At 49.0% G+C, this 17,157-nt stretch overlaps 1 protein-coding gene across 1 annotated transcript in view; it reads left to right on the forward strand.

The window, feature by feature from the left end:
• Nucleotides 1–17,157, forward strand: part of UPF1 (UPF1 RNA helicase and ATPase) — a 150,782-nt gene that overhangs the window by 40,838 nt on the left and 92,787 nt on the right. Inside the window, exon 4 of the mRNA XM_088468953.1 lies at nt 3,608–3,775. Coding sequence (XP_088325079.1) covers nt 3,608–3,775 — 168 coding nt within the window. The remainder of the gene's footprint in view (nt 1–3,607; nt 3,776–17,157) is intronic.

The raw sequence follows: 17,157 nt of genomic DNA on the forward strand, positions 1-17,157 counted from the left end.
TTATTGTAATTAATTTGCACTGACAAAAGGGCAGAAGTGTGTATGTGTGTGTGTGTGTGTGTATATATATATATATATATTTATTATTGCGTGTATACAAAGTGCTCTTAAATTGCGCTAGATATGAAGTTATAATTATTTTAAACCAGAAATAACATAAAATTACATAAAAGCAGCACCTCCCAATTGACACCCCGTTAGTATGATGTCCAAAAAATAGTATAAAAACAAAGGTAGAAAGGGCACTCCAAAATATTATTTTGAGGTAGGTTAAAGTGGACAATGCCACAAACAACCAAATGGGCAACAAGGAATAATACTGAGTCTTTTTTAGTCTAAGTCCTCCTTAAGTAAATCAGATTCAGATGGTCGTCCGATAGATTGCATTTCCTTCTTTGAAGTTACTTTTCTGCAATATCCGCCAAGACTCCTCAATATGAAGAAGAATACCAGTAGGACAGTTCTCTAAGGGACTAATCCTTCTTTTGGTTTGTACTAAAATACAACCTCACACCAAAAAATCACCAAGACAAAAATGGCCCAGAGGCCATCATTAATAGAATTTAAAAAATATTTATTTATACATATAAATATCTTAAGACCTAAGAAGTCAGCTTAGATCTGATATTCTCCCTTTCAACCTTATGGTGAATGCTCACTCACAACCAACAATGTGACCCATAAATAAATAATTTTAACCTACCTCAAAATAATACTTTGGAACACCCTTTCTACCTTTTTGTGTGTGTGTGTATATGTGTATATGTGTATATGTATGTTTTTTTTATACAGTATTTACTAATCTAAGTCAAATAATTGAATTAGTCAGAGCTGTATGTCACTCTTAAATTTTCAGTCACGCATATACCACTGTTTCCTGACGTTCCTCTGTTAAAAAGAGAGAAATATATATATTAATATTATAAATAATTATTTATTTTCTAACCTATTATGATTTATTGGGGAATACAAATCCTGGCATGTCTAAAAGTGTTACATTTCCTCCACTAAGGTTTGTGCTTCTGTAGCTAGGCTATGCAGAAATTGCTGCCTCATTCAAGGATGTTTCGTACAGTAATTGTGAAGCCATCTATTTTTGTGGCTGTGGGAACATCTCTCAACCCATTCTTGCTACACCTTGGTTCAATAAAGCATTTCTGACATGGACAGAGCAGCTTTCTGAAGCTATTTACTCAGAGCAATATTTATTGGCTGATGTATTTTTTAGATACAAGTCTGATTTCTGCCTCCCTACTGGGAGTCCTGCAAAACCCTCTTATCTGGAGTGTTCGCAATCTCTGAAGTCCATTCCTTTCACTTTTTGGTTCTGAACTTCATTTTAAAATATCGGTCTGGTCACAGGAGCTAAAAGTTCCTTCCTGCCAGTGTCCCAAAGACACCTTCTAGGTTTGGCCATTTTGACTGCATGGTAACACAGGATCAGTGATCGCGGTGAACAGGTTGGGAGTGCAGAGTACACATGAGAGCAGAAGGGGCACAGACATAAAAATCTTTCCCTTTTTCAATCGATTGTGGCAAGTCTGCAATCGATTGAAAAAGGGAAAGATTTTTATACACAATGTATTGCAAATTGCACGATTGGTGCAATCAATCTCTGATGTGTATGGGGGCCTTAAGCTAAGTGACACAGTCGGCGGCACTAACATGTGGCAGTTCAGCTTCTAATTTCCAACACTGATACATTGTGTTATACGGTGTGGGTTGGATACACCAATTGTGCACTTACTGTGACAGCAGTGTCGGCAGAGCGGGGTTGCTGACAATGACCTCAGTACATGGAATGGCAGTGTCTTTAGTGCAGGTTTGCTGGCTGTGTCGGCAGTGTGGGGGTGCCAGCGGTGTCTTTAGTGCAGGTTTGCCGGCAGTGCGGGGGTACCAGCGGTGTCTTTAGTGCAGGTTTGCTGGCTGTGTCGGCAGTGCGGGGGTACCAGCAGTGTCTTTAGTGCAGATTTGCTGGCTGTGTCGGCAGTGCAGGGGTTGCTGGCGGTATCCTCAGTACATGGAATGGCAGTGTTGCGGTGCTGGCAGTGTTCTCGGAGAAGGGTACCGGCGTTGTCGGCAGAGCGAGGGTGCCAGCGCTGTCCTGTGCAGGTTTGCCGACTGTGTCGACAGTGCAGGGGTGTTTGCAACGCAGGGTGTCGGCAGAGCGGGGGTGCGGTGTCCTCAGTGCATGTGTGCTGACCGTGTCGGCAGTGCAGGGGTTCTGGTGGTGTCCTCAGTGTGGGAAGGTCGGCAGTGGGGGTCGCTGACTGTGTTCTCAGTATGTGGGGCAGCAGTGCGGGGGTGTCGGCAGCGGGGGGGGGCGGAAGTGAGGCGGCGGGGGATTGCGGGCGCTATCTTCAGTGTTCATTTTCAATGGGCTTAACGCTGATTGGCTGAGAGAGCCGTCTGTCACGGCTCTCAGCCAGTCAGCGTTAAACCCGCTCAATTCAAAACCTCACGACCCGACAGCTGGGTCGCAAGGTTTTGCCTCGGGTGAGGGATCCGGGGCAGGCAGGGAGATCGCTCGGATCTCCCCGGATCCCCGAAATTCGGGTGGGTTCGGATCTCTGAGATTCGAACCCGCTCCTCTCTAGTTTTAACAGCATTTAAACCCTTATACTTTGTAGAAATTTCATTTCTTAATATTGTTTTTCATGAAGGCAGGGCTGTCATTCATACGAACCTTACTTTTTAACCAAAAATTTTTCGACAGTCAATTTAATCAAAGAAGGTAATTTTCTTCTGATCATTTTTCTTTTCTATTTTTTTTATATGCCTGTGCATTTCTGCAGGTCAGTGCGCGTGTCTCCTGAGTAGTGTGGCATCGTACAGCTGTGCCAGACTGCTACCTGGGCATCAGTTTATACATTCAACAACTTCTTTAGGTTCAATATTTTTGCATCCAAATATGCCTCTCGAAAAAATTGTTTGGCAAAATGCTATTTTGGAGTGACCACTCCCCACATTGTTCCAGTTTTCCCCATACACCAATGTACCTCTATACACCATTGTTTGTGCCCGCTCCCATTTGTCCTAATGTAAGGACAAATTTCACTTTTTCTTTCTATATGCATTCTCAGTTTTATTCATGATTTCATAATGTATCTGGTTAGTCTGTTTTTTTTCCACTTTTAACCCAATCCCTCCACCGCCTCCTGCTGCAGATTATGGGGATGATGCAGAGTTAGTAGTAAAATGGAATTAAATTGCATATTATTATTATTATTATTTTTTTTAATAATAAGAGAAGCACAATTGTTTTCTGGATAGAATGGTCTTCAGTTTACAGTCATGCATTTTATTAAATAGGTTTAACATTTTAAAAACGGTGAAAGTGTTATCTGTGGTGGTGTGGAAATACATTGAAATGTTAAAATCTGTAGTAGCAAGTCCAGTACTCTTATTACTGATAGCATTGCCTAGCATCAGAATGTTATTTCTTTAAGATTGACTGTATCGTTACAACCTATAAGTTATAAACTTCGATACTTGCCAGGTTTAACATATTAATGCAGAACTGTAAATATCTAGCCTTCAGAATCAGCATTTTGTACATCTGAAAAAACAATGTGCCCTACACTTTATTTTTACATTTTCTTTTTAGCCACATTGTAAATCATTTAGTTAGAGCTAAATGTAAAGAAGTTACTTTGCATAAGGATGGACCACTTGGAGAGACTGTGTTGGAATGCTACAATTGCGGGTGCCGAAATGTGTTTCTCCTGGGATTTATTCCTGCTAAGGCAGATTCTGTGGTTGTGCTACTATGCAGGTGAGTAAATGTGTGACTATCTCTGCTGCTTTGGATTTCAAAAGTGTGTACTCTGCTTTACGATCTAACATTCGTACTGTGTATTTTTTTCTACACTTTACTTATTAAATCATGCCCAACAGTTTGGTATTTAGCTTTAGATCTATTTATAAAAAATATAGGATGTATTAAATAAGTTATTTGTTTTCTTTCCTTATGCTGTTCCTAGATTAATTACCCAAACACTTTTCTTTAAACTTCCCAGTTTAGTTACTGTATCAAGGTGCTATAATACTCACAATGCATAATACAATAGTATATTTAAATTTTCTTCTTCAGGATCCATAGGGCTCCACAGGGAGACCTTGGGGTGTAGGTGGTGGTTGAGGACCGGGCACCACGCAGTTAAAGCTTTCAGCTCCCAGGATGCATTGGTCCATCCCCCTATACCCTGCCCCCAAGCCAGAGGCACCTCAGTTTCATCAGCGCCCTGCTTAGGCAGCCCAGATAGCTTTATTTTTATGATTTTATTTATTTTTTGTAGTTTTCCTGCTGAGTGGGTAGCAGCAGACTGAATTTGGGTAGTTGCTTGTAGTGCCGGTCTATTGTATTTCTGCATTGTTTGTGACTTACGCTAGCGCTGTCTGTCTGTATATTTCCCTATACTGTCAGCATATACCTTTTCCTTTTTCTCCTTACTTGGCCATAACATACAGGTGACTTCAGTGTTTTCCTGTGCCTCACATCTCTTGTATTTGTGAGGGTTGTCACATACAGTTGGTTACTGCTCTGTGCCATATTTGTGCTGTGCACTCCTGCAGCTTGCCCAAGCATAAGACAGGATCAATATATTGTATTCCTACTTGTATTCTACATTTCTAGTGGTTGCATTATACGCAGTCCCATATTGTTTGCTGTACTACTCTGCAGCTATGTCTAGCAAGGGCAAGAATAGCAAGCAAGCATCTGCACCCATACTGCTATCATGCAAATTATGTGCTGCAGGCTTAAGTGAGGAGGATTTGATACAAGATGGGTTATGTGCAAAGTGTTACACCCCACCAGGCCCAATCAACCCCCCAGCTCCTGCACAAGAGCCCCCCCATGGCTTCCTTTTCTCAGGTGCTGGCTACTATTGTGGACCGCTTAGTGGTCTCGGCTGTAATCTCCCCCCCCTATGGGGTTGCCACAACAGGCTGTAATTCCCCCTCTGGCGTTGCCATAACAGGTTCAGACTATACAGGTGACTCCTGTTCCCCCTCCATGGGTAGACGTATTTTCTAGCTCAGTACAGAATATGGTGGCTACCTCTTACACCTTTTCAAACTATGTTGCAAGATGAGAAGCCCCTACCCAGTAAAACATCTAAGTGTCCTGTTTTATCCTCACAGCCCACGCAGCTCTCAGATTCTGAGGTGTCATCTGAGGAGGCAGAATATGCTGATCTCTGTAACACTGACTCCCCTCTGGGGGAGGAAGAGAGTCAGCTAAAAGTCAATATTCCTGCTTTGGTGAGCTGTTAGATCCATCTTACCAATAGAAGATGATGAACTAGCCCCTAAATCAAAGCATCCACTGTTCAAACAACAAAGTGGCTTCAGCAGAATTCCCTCTATCGGGTCAACTAGCCTGGCAGACGCCTGGTAAGAGGTTTCAGCCCCAAAAACGTCTGACCTCCTGTTACCCATTTCCTGCGGCTCATTGTTCAAAATGGGAGACTCCCCCTGCAGTGGATTCCCATGTTACAGGATTAATTAAGAGCACTACATTACCTGTCCCTACAGTATCCTCTCTGAAGGACCCTACGAATAGAAAGGTTGAATCTTGCCTTAAATCGATGTACTCTTTCAGGGGGCTGTTGCTCGTCCGGCCATGGCTATTGCATGGGTGGTTAAAGCAATAGAGCTGGGCTGATGCACTTGAAGACTCTTTTCCCTCAGATGCATCTAGGGATCAGATGCTTTTCATAGCTCACATACATGATGCAGCTTCCTATATTGGAGAAGCGACATTGGATGCCAGTCTCCTAACTTCTAGTGTCTCAGCCACAGCGGTGTCTGCCAGTGTACCCTTTGGCTACGCTCATGGAAGGCCGATGCAGATTCTAAGAAGGGCTTAGAAGTATTTCCCTACAACGGGGAAATCTTGTTTGGCCCAGACATGACCAGATTGTAACCACATTGGCGGCATTAAAAACTGCATTTCTGCCTTCAGCATATACTACTACAAAGCCTCAGTCTCTACATCTTTTAGGTCCTTTTGTTCGCAAGGAAAGCCTAAAGGTCTGTCCTTTCCTAGGCAGTCTGCTTCCACTAGGGCTGCCAAACCCACGACCAAGTAGCACTGGACCACCAGACGCCCTGCTTCAAAATGCGAGGACAAGCCCTCAGCCTGACGTGACGGGCCTCCCCCTGGGGGACCCCACAGTAGGAGGCTGACTTTTTCAGTTTGCCCAGTGTTAGTGTCAAACCTCCACGGATGCTTTGTAAGAGAAGTGGTCTCTCACCGGTACGCCCTCTCATTTCTAAGACTGCCACCCCACCAATTTTTCTGCACGGGCCTTCTTTCAAACCCAAACAAGGCCTTGCAAATCCAGAAAGCCATACAGTCCTTGCTGCAAGCAGGGGTAATTGTGCCAGTCCCACTATATCAGCGAGGGACCGGTGGTTGTTCCACTTTCTACTTCAGGGTCCATAGGGTATCCACAGGATACCTTGGGGGTATAGGTGTGACGTCAGTCGCAGGGCACCAAAGAGTTAAGCTTTCAGCCTCCCAGGATGCACTAGGTCCCCCTCCTATACCCCGCCCCCGGGCCAAGGCACCTCAGTTTAGTTTGGTGCCCGGCCGGAGTCGGGTGCACCTGTTGGAGTGGGGGCTAGAAGAGCCCCTGAAGCTTATTCTTCATGCAGCTGTGGCTGCACATCTGGATGAACAGCATGGACAGTCAGTCCTGACGTCCATGCTGTCTTCCCTACACCCCGCCGGTACCAGAACGCCGGTACTGATCCGGGGATGCTGGTGGGCGTCTGGGGTCACAGCTAGCGGTGACCCCAGATGCTCCGGACCATGGCCGGATTCAAGGGGGACAGAGGTAAGCAGCGGGGTCCCGCGGTGGGTCCCCGCTGATCACATGGTCCTAAGTCCCCAGGCAGGGGGCTCCCTGGGGACTGGCTGCAGCGTGGAGCCAGGCGACCAACCTGCGCTTCCACTACCCCCTGGGACAGCGGACCGCAGCAGAGCGGTAGCGCTGCGGCGTCCCAGGGGTTAAATGCATGCCAGGGGAGCGCGCCTTCCCTGTCTCACAGCCGGCGCCTCCCCCGCTGCACACAGCCCTCTCTGCATGCTGCCGACTGGTCCTGTGGCAGCGCTCCTCCCCCAGGCCAGCCTCCTCTCTGCTCCTCGGCGGCCATCTTCTCCAGAAAGCATGGTGAACGCTGCTGGAAGCGCTGGACGGAAGCATCGTGGTCTGGGTCCCCCCGCATACCTCTCCTCCGCTGTGGTCAGGTCTGTGTATGCAGCGCTGTGTCCTACCAGGCCCTGTGTCTGTGTAGTTGAGTGATCAGCGCTGTTAGTGCAGGAATTGTTATTTTTCTGCATTGTATGTGACTGTGCTAGCGCTGCTGCCTGTAATCTTTTCTTCTCTAAACTGTCAGCTTTATTACTGTCCCTGTTCTTTCTGCTAAAGCCCTTGCGGTGCGGTGCTGCAGGGTGGTCTCTCGCCTATTTAATACTTAATTGGTGAGAGAGGTCACATACGTGGTGCCATCATGTCTGAAAGTGATTTTCCCCTCCGGCTACAGTGTACCACGTGCAAAGTACCGTTAGCGGAGGGGGAGGGTAGCGCGGAGGGCCTTTGCCGGCAGTGTTTGTCCATGGCGCGGCCTATTACGGTTACAGCACCGGTACAGGAGCCGCCCTGGGCTTGTTTCGCTCAGGCGTTAACAGCTTTAGTGGGCCAGTTAGCTCCGCAGCCCGCGTTTACTCCGATGGGTTTGTCCCAGCAGTCTGTGGTGTCGTCACCCATGCAGGGGTTCCCACGACAATTGGTGGTACCCCACAGTCTCCCTATTTCCCCGCTCCCGGGTTCTCAGGAGCCAGCGTGGGTTAACTCCCTGACGAGTTCTGTACAGCACTTGTCGGATGTGTTGCAAGGGGAGTCTGTGATGCGGTCTCATAAAAGGCCGGTGGCGTCTCTGTCCGCTCCTTATGAGGATGACGAAGGGACGTCTGATGATGGGGAGATTCTAGATCCTTACGATCAGGAACCTCTCCATACTAAGGACGCTGATGCTAAGTCCAAAGTATATATTCCTGGACTTATTCGGGCGGTCCGCACAGCCTTGGTGATTGAGGACGAAGTTCCCCCAGCGGCTAAATCTAAGTATGCCTTTTTCAAAGATGTGAAGGGCGATGCCACAGTCTTTCCTCTTTCGGGTCAGTTGGTGGACCATTTAGAGGAGGCGTGGAAACAACCTGGCAAAAGATACCAGCCGCAGAGACGCCTGGCGGTGGCTTATCCGTTCGCGGATAATTATTTTGCGAAGTGGGAATCCCCTCCACAGGTGGATTCTCACGTGACCCGTCTTGTCCGTAGTGCCACATTGCCGATGCCATCCATGTCCTCCCTTAAGGATGCTACGGACCGCAAGGTAGAAATCTGCCTGAAGTCCGCTTATTCCCTTGCTGGGGGGGCAGCACGGCCGGCTATGGCCATTTGCTGGGTTGCCAGAGCGATGGAGCGCTGGGCGGATTCATTAGAGGCTTCTTTTGAATCCGACTGTCCGGCCGATCAGGCGGAGTTGATTGGCAATCTCCGTGATTCGGCCACCTACATCAACGAGGCGGCTCTAGACATTAGTACTCTGGTGTCTAGAATTTCTTCAGCAGCGGTAGCTGCTCGTCGCACCTTGTGGCTGCGATCCTGGAAGGCGGACGCAGATTCCAAGAAAGGTCTGGAAGCGTTGCCGTTTACCGGAGAAGTTCTCTTCGGTCCGGATCTGGATAAGATTGTGGCCACGCTGGCGGCAGCCAAATCTGCCTGTCTCCCGTCGGCCGCTGCTCCTTCTGGTTCGGGACCATCGTCCTTTCGGTCATCTAGGGCCCAGGGCAGGCCCAAACCACAGTCGTTTCCTCGACAGGCTGGCCCTAAGAAATCGGTCAAGCCCCGGAAGCAGGCATGGAGTACAAGACGTCCGGCCCCCAAGCCAGATGGCAAGCCTGCGGCCTGACGGTCCGGGCCTCCCTTTGGGGGATCCCAGGGTGGGAGGCCGCCTGCTACAGTTCGCCCAGTGTTGGTCGACCACTACGACAGACACTTGGGTTCTGGAGGTGGTTTCCCACGGATACGCCCTCTCCTTCCGGCACAGACCCCCGGCTCGCTTCTTCACCACGGGTCTCCCATCAGACCGGAACAAGGCTACGGAGCTGCGGAAGGTATTGCACACTATGCTCCAGGCTGGAGTTATAGTGGCGGTTCCATTCTCCCAGAGGGGCCAGGGTTTCTATTCAAATCTATTTTTGGTACAGAAACCCAATGGGTCATATCGTCCGATTCTCAACCTCAAAGCACTCAACAAGTCTTTGCGGGTCCCGAAGTTTCGGATGGAGACCCTACGGTCCATCATTCTGGCGCTGGAACCTGGGGACTACTTGGTGTCATTGGACATACAGGACGCTTACCTGCATGTCCCTATTCTTTGGCGCCATCAACAGTTCCTCAGGTTTGCAATCCGCAGCGACCACTTCCAGTTTCGGGCGTTACCTTTTGGCCTGGCAACAGCACCACGTGTTTTCACCAAGGTGATGGCGGTCATGGCGGCTTCTCTGCGGCTGCAGGGAGTCCGCATGTTGCCGTATTTGGACGACCTGTTATTGGTGGCAGGATCTCCAGAGCTCCTGTTACGCCACTTGGACCTGACCATTGCACTGCTGCAACGGCACGGCTGGCTAATCAACTGGCAGAAGTCCACTCTAATCCCGTCTCGGAGGATTCTGCATCTTGGAGCCTTATTGGACTCGGGACAGCAAAGGATCTTCGTGACGGAGGACAAGATCTCTGCTTTACAGTCAAGGGTGCGCAGTTGTCTGCACAGCCGCCGGGTGTCCTTACACTCGGCGATGAGGTTACTGGGCTCCATGGTGTCGGTGTTCGACATGGTGGAATACGCCCAGTTTCACTCCAGACCTCTGCAGCACCTGATCCTGTCCAAGTGGAACGGGCTGACTCAGTCTCTGAAGTCCCAGACGATTGTGCTCACCCAGGAGGTTCGCCTGTCCCTTACGTGGTGGTTACAGACGACCCACCTCAACAAGGGACGTCCGTTCTGGGTTCCAAATTGGGTCCTGTTGACAACGGACGCCAGTCTTCGGGGCTGGGGAGCAGTTTCGGGTCCACACTTGTTCCAGGGCAGGTGGACGCCGACAGAAGCGGAGCTTCCAATAAATATCTTGGAACTCCGTGCGGTCTTCAATGCTCTCCAGCAGGCACAGCGGTTTCTCCAGGGTCGCCCGGTGCAGGTCCAGTCGGACAACGCTACCACCGTGGCCTACATAAACAGGCAAGGAGGAACTCGCAGTCGGGCGGCTCTCGTAGAGGTCTCTCGGATCCTGGTTTGGGCGGAGCGCAATCTTCCGGCCATATCAGCGGTCTTCATCCCGGGAGTGCTCAATTGGGAGGCGGACTTTCTAAGTCGCCAGGACGTTCATCCGGGGGAATGGTCCCTGCACCCGGACGTTTTTCAACTACTGGTGGACAGGTGGGGTCTTCCAGAAATCGACCTCATGGCGTCCCGGCACAACAACAAGTTGCCGGTGTACGGGTCTCGCACAAGAGACGAAGGGGCGTCTCTGGTGGATGCTCTGTCCGTCCGGTGGACGTTCCGGTTCGCATACCTGTTCCCTCCGGTCTCCCTTCTTCCACGGGTAATCCGGAAATTCAAACAGGAAGGAGGGACGCTCCTGTTGATAGCTCCCGCGTGGCCCAGACGGCACTGGTTCTCAGACCTTCAGGGTCTGTCCGTGGACATTCCTCTGCGGTTGCCGCTACGACCGGACCTTCTGTCTCAGGGTCCTTGCCTTCACCCGGACCTGACTCGGCTGTCTTTGACGGCGTGGCTGTTGAGACGGCCATGCTGAGGTCCCGGGGGTTTTCCAGCTCTGTGGTGCGTACCATGTTACGAGCTCGGAAACCGTCTTCCGCGAGGATATACCATCGCGTGTGGCATACGTTCTTCCAGTGGTGTCGACCGAGAGGTTATGCACCGCGGGAGTTTCGTCTGTCTCGGATTCTCGCCTTCCTGCAAGCGGGACTAGATCATGGGCTTCGCCTTGCTTCTTTGAAGGTACAGGTTTCGGCCCTATCTGTCTGGTTTCACCGTAGGATTGCTACAATCCCGGATGTGCGCACCTTTATGCAGGGTGTTCTCCGCATTCAGCCGCCCTTTGTTCCACCTGTGGCGCCTTGGGATTTGGCTGTGGTCCTGAGGGCTCTCCAAGGACCGCCGTTTGAACCACTGGGCTCAGTGGATCTTAAATGGCTAACAGCTAAGACTGTTTTCCTTCTGGCCATTGCTTCGGCCAGACGTGTTTCTGAGTTAGGGGCTCTTTCTTGTAGACCCCCTTTCTTGGTTTTTTATGGGAACAGGGCAGTGCTCCGCACTCGGCCCGAGTTTCTTCCCAAAGTTATTTCCCAGTTTCATATTAACGAGGAAATAGTTGTTCCGGCCTTTAACTCACCGGGTCTTTCCGTGGGTGAGGCCTCTTTGGATGTTGTGCGGGCCTTAAGGACTTATGTTGACCGCACTTCTTCGTTTAGGAAGTCGGACGCTTTGTTTGTCCTCTTTGGCTTCCATAAAAAGGGTTGGCCTGCTTCAAAGCAAACTTTGGCAGCCTGGATCCGTATGGCTATTTCTGAAGCTTATCTTCATGAAGGCCTACCGGTCCCTCCTTCTCTGAAGGCTCATTCCACTAGGTCTGTGGGTCCTTCGTGGGCAGCTCGACGTGGTGCCTCGGCAGTTCAGATCTGCAAGGCTGCTACGTGGTCTTCTGTCCATACCTTCGTGAGGTATTACAGGTTTGACACCTTCGCCTCTCAGGATGCTTCCTTCGGGCGGCGGATTCTCCTTTCTGCACAGGAGCGTCCCCACCCTTAAAGGATACTGCTTTGGGACATCCCCAAGGTATCCTGTGGATACCCTATGGACCCTGAAGTAGAAAATATGAGATATGGTAAGAACTTACCCTTGTTATCTCTATTTCTACGAAGTCCATAGGGTTCCACAGGACTCCCGCCCTGTCGCACCTGTGCTGCAGATGGGCTTTGCTCTGGTCACCGGTTTTCCGTCTCCCTCTGGTGAGAATGTGATTCTTGTATGTGTCCAGATCTTTGTTCTCTCTCTTCCTTCTCCTCCTCCGGCCTATGGCTTGGTAACTAACTGAGGTGCCTTGGCCCGGGGGCGGGGTATAGGAGGGGGACCTAGTGCATCCTGGGAGGCTGAAAGCTTAACTCTTTGGTGCCCTGCGACTGACGTCACACCTATACCCCCAAGGTATCCTGTGGAACCCTATGGACTTCGTAGAAATAGAGATAACAAGGGTAAGTTCTTACCATATCTCATATTTTTTCTGCTTCAGAAGCTGAATGGATCTCATCGGCCTATCCTCAACCTCAAATCCCTGAACAAATTCCTCAGGGTACCCAGGTTCAGGATGGAAACCCTATGGTCTGTCATCCTAGCTATGGAGCCTGGGGACTTTATGGTATCTCTGGATATTCAGGTCGTTTACCTACATGTACCTATAGCGCTCTCTCATCAGAGAGATCTCCGGTTTGCTACACTACAGCAACACTTCCAATTTCAGGCTCTGCCCTTTGGACTATCCACAGCTCAATGGGTATTTACCAAAATTATGGTTATAATGGCACCCCACCTTTGTTGTCAGGGTATCTGACTGCTACCATATCTGGACAACTTCCTGCTCTTAGCAGGATCCCTGGAGGTGTTTCAACGCCATCTGCAGCTAACCATCGCTTTCTTTCAAAGGCACGGATGGTTAATCAACTGGAAAAAGTCCTCCCTGTATCCTTCACAAAGAATGGTTCATCTGGGAGCCCTGCTAGATTCTCAGAATCAGAGAATTTTTCTGACATCAGACAAGAGCTCCACACTTCAACTATGAGTGTGCAGATTCCTCCACAGTCGCTGAGTGTCAGTCCACTCTGCAATACAGGTTCTTGAATCCATGGTATCCACCTTTGACATGTGGGAGTATGCTCAGTTCCACTCCAGGCCTCTGCAAAGGCTAGTTCTCTCCAGGTGGAACAGGTTGACCACATTGGATCAGAGCTCTCTCCAGCGGTTCGTCTGTCCCTATGTTGGTGGCTACAGACATCTCATCTAACCAAGGGTGCCCCTTTTGGATCCCGGTCTGGGCACTCCTAACAACGGACGCCAGTCTCCGGGGCTGGGGCACTGTGACCGGTCAACACTCCTTCCAGGGCTGTTGGACATCGGTTGAATCAACCCTTCCGATCAACATATTGGAACTTCAAGCTGTATACAGGGCCCTCATACTGGCCCAGGTCATACTTCAAGGAAAATCTTACAGGTACAGTCCGACAATGCCACAATAGTGGCTTACATCAACCGTCAAGGAGGCACTTGAAGTCTGACAGCAATGACATAAGTGTCATGCAATCTGGCATGGGCCGAGGGTCACCTCCTGACCATCTCTGCGGTGTTCATTCCGGAAGTTCTCAATTGGGAAGCAGACTTCCTCAGCCGTCACGACGTGCATTCCGAGGGTTTTTCAACTCCTAGTGAACAGCTGGATATACCAGAGCTGGGCCTCATGACGCATTGTTAGTGAAGTGGACCTTTCAGTATTCGTGCTTATTCCCTCCAGTCTCCCTTCTTCCTCGAGTTCTTCAGAAGTTCAAACAAGACTGAGGCACTGTCCTGCTGGTGGCTCCAGCTCGGCCCAGACGTCTTTGGTACTTCTCTTCGGAGTCTCTCCATCGACACTCCGTTCCTGCTGCCTCAACGACCAAATCTGTTGTCTCAGGGTCCTTGCCTTTACCCGGACCTAGGTCGTCTGTCTTTGATGGCATGGCTCTTGAGACATTCCTCCTGAGGCTAAAGAGATTCTCTAGTTCTGTGGTCCAGACTATGCTCAGAGCGCGCATAAGCCAGCCTCTGCTTGGATCTACCACAGAGTGTTGCATACATATTTCCAATGGTGTCGTACCAGAAGCTACAAACCCTCTAGTATTTAGGATTTCCAGAGTCCTGGCTTCCTTCAAGCTGGATTGGACCTTGGGCTCTGCCTTGCCTCGCTGAAAGTGCATGTCTCTGCTCTATCCATTTGGTTCCAGCGTAGACTTGCTCCACTACCGGATGTCCACATCTTCCTCCTGGGTGTCCTCCGTATACAACCTCCTTTTGTCCCTACTGTGGCTCCATGGGGTTTGTCAGTAGTTCTCAGTGTCCTCCGTTTGAGCCTCTGGAATCTGTGGAACTCAAGTGGCTCACAGCGAACATTTTTTCTTCTGGCTATGGCGCCTGCCAGAAGGGTGCCAGATTTAGGGGCTCTCTCCTGTTGCTCCCCATTTCTTACATTCCATCAGGACAGGGCTGTGCTTCGGACTCGCCGTGGTTTCCTTCCACAAATTATTAATTTCCACAGTAATGAGGAAATTGTAGTCCCGGACTTTCAATCACCAGACCTATCGGCAGGTCAGGCGTCCTTGGATGTGGTCCGTGCCCTCAGGGTCTACATGGACCGTACCAGTTCTCTATGGAAATCAGACTCCTTATTTGTGCTTTATGGATTTCACAAGAAGGGGATGGCCAGCCAACAAGCAAACATTGGCTAGATGGCTTCGCATGACTATCTCGCAGCCTTACACGCAGGCAGGCCTACCTGTACCGGCTACGGTTACTGCTCATTCTACTCGCTCTGTTGGTTCCACGTGGGGAGCTTGCCGTGACGCCTCAGCTGAACAGCTTTGTAAGGCGGCCACGTGGTCCTCTGTCCATACCTTTTCTGACGTTCTATACCTTCAATACATTTGCCTCTCAGGATGCTTCATTTGGATGCTGGTTTCTCCTCTCAGAGCAGGAGCGTCCCCACCATTGAATAACTGCTTTGGGACATTCCCAAGGTCGCCCTATGGACCCTGAAGAAGAAAATTAAACTTATGGTAAAACTTAACTTTTAACTTTCTTCGAAGTCCATAGGCCACTCGCTCTAACGCACCTGGCTGCTCATGGGCTCTGTTTCTCGTCACTGGTTTCTCGTCTCCTTCTATGTGAGTGTGTGATTCTTGTGTATACCAGTCTTCCTTCTTTCTTCTCCGGCGTTTGGCTTGTCACGAACTGAGATTGCTCTGGGGCGGGGTATAAGAGGATGGTCTGATGCATCCTGGGGAAAGCTTAAACTGCGTGGTGCCCGGTCCTTAACCACCACCTACACCCCAAGGTCTCACTGTGGAGAGTTAGCAAAGTAAGTTTTACCATAGCTCTCATTTTATGCAATGTTAGAAATATCCTTAATAACGATCCTTATTCAGCAAACAAATTTTGTTATAACATTTTATTATACAGTACCTTGAGTGTAGGTGCATTAACTTTCATTAATGATCTCTGTAGAAGTACCTTCCCTAAGGCTGTGCCTCAGATTCCTTTACAATTCCTAGACCGCAAAATCCCATCACCTTTGGTCCCAATACATATCACAGCTAGCACTTAACAGTGTACACACACCTTTATTATGGGTGGCACATATCTTTGGATCACACTGAAAGATCCCTTAAGGTGCGTACACACTGGGCGATTAAAGTGGACGACTGAACGTTATCGTTCCCTCGGGTCGTTCGTTATTATCGTTCATCAAGTAAACATGCATGCCAACCTGCCTACGTCATCAGGTTGCTGCATGTTGGGGAATGGGGGAGAGAGCCCGGCACTGAACGATATCGTTAATGATATCGTTCAGCGGGTGTGCTCAATGTCATGAACGACATTGAGCACACCCTGCCGGGGACACACTAGACTATATCGCTCAGGGAGCATATCGTCTAGAGAGTATGCTCCTTTTATAGGTATTTTTTCAGCGTGATAGACAGGACACACAGTGCATGTCTGTCTCCCCCAAAACTGTTCTTTACCACTGGTCTGCTTGTAGATAAGAAAGGTAGTTATTCAGGCTTTACTCTCTTCAGGTGTTATGTTTTTCTCTCAACCTATTTGAATGAATTGCATAATATATGTAGGAATAATATGGTAGCATAAGGCATACATTTAGAAAAATAGACAACCTACTGCATAAACTGTGTTTATTAATTCCAGGATGCATTATATCTGGGCAGTAGAAACAGTGTAAGGATTTCTTAATACTTTCTATAGCATGAGGTCTTACTGTCTGGTAAATAACTACTAAGAGGGCTTATGGTTTGAAAGAAGGTACTCCCCTTTTTCAAACAAGGGTCCACTCCTCCTTAACAGTGTAGATCTGACAGGTCCCTGGAATAAATGACCAGAAGGGTGTAATTTACTCTGAAAAAATATAATGGAGATGTCCCACAGTGATAACCTGGGTACACACTGGAGCAATGTCAGGCGAATTGCCATTTCGTAGCGATAAATCGCCTACATTGCTCAGTTTATACCGCCAATTGCACGCTCACGCAGTCACTAGCGACGGTCGCTACGTTGGATGTGCTGCACATCAAACCTAGCGATATCGCTAGCGACCTGTAGTAAGTTAATGAAGGACGGAACAGTGATCCTTCTGTTGTTCATTAACTTATTCCAGTGTGTACAGGCAATCCCCGTTAAAGGGCATTAGTTTCGATATCAGATTGAATGGCCATTGCTCCAGTGTGTACCCAGTTTCACAGTTTCAGCACTTCCAGCTTGTGTTATCACTATGGTCAAACGGTTTGCACTGCATCGTTTTTTTTGTTTGTTAATGAATTTGACTAGAGTCCGAGCTCTATATTGTATTCAGTCTTTATCTCCAACTTTTCCATCCAATCTGGGTTAGAGAGGCTGGCACAGGAGTAGATTCTAAAAGGTTAAGAAAACTAGCTCTGGCCCCATCCCACCTCGACCGGACCTCAGTTTTTGTCTTCTTCCACCACTAGGGGGCACAGGGATCACTCTGGGTATAGCTTGTAGAGTGAGAATCTGGGCACCAAATAGTTACTGATTTCTTTCCAGCATTCATAGGCACCTGTTTGTGGGGCTGCTTTAAATTTATCCACGGTTACTTTATTTTATTTTTAACATGAGCAGGCTGTTAAGGGCGTCCAATAAGACGCCGTCACCACCCCTCCAAGTGGCAGCACTGGCGATTGGGTCGGTGACTTCCGCCGGGGTTCTTCGGGCCTCAGCACACTGTGC

Source organism: Taudactylus pleione, unplaced genomic scaffold, assembly GCF_031769625.1.
Source record: "Taudactylus pleione unplaced genomic scaffold, aTauple2 ptg000087l, whole genome shotgun sequence".
In the NCBI taxonomy this organism is placed as follows: Eukaryota; Metazoa; Chordata; class Amphibia; order Anura; family Myobatrachidae; genus Taudactylus; species Taudactylus pleione.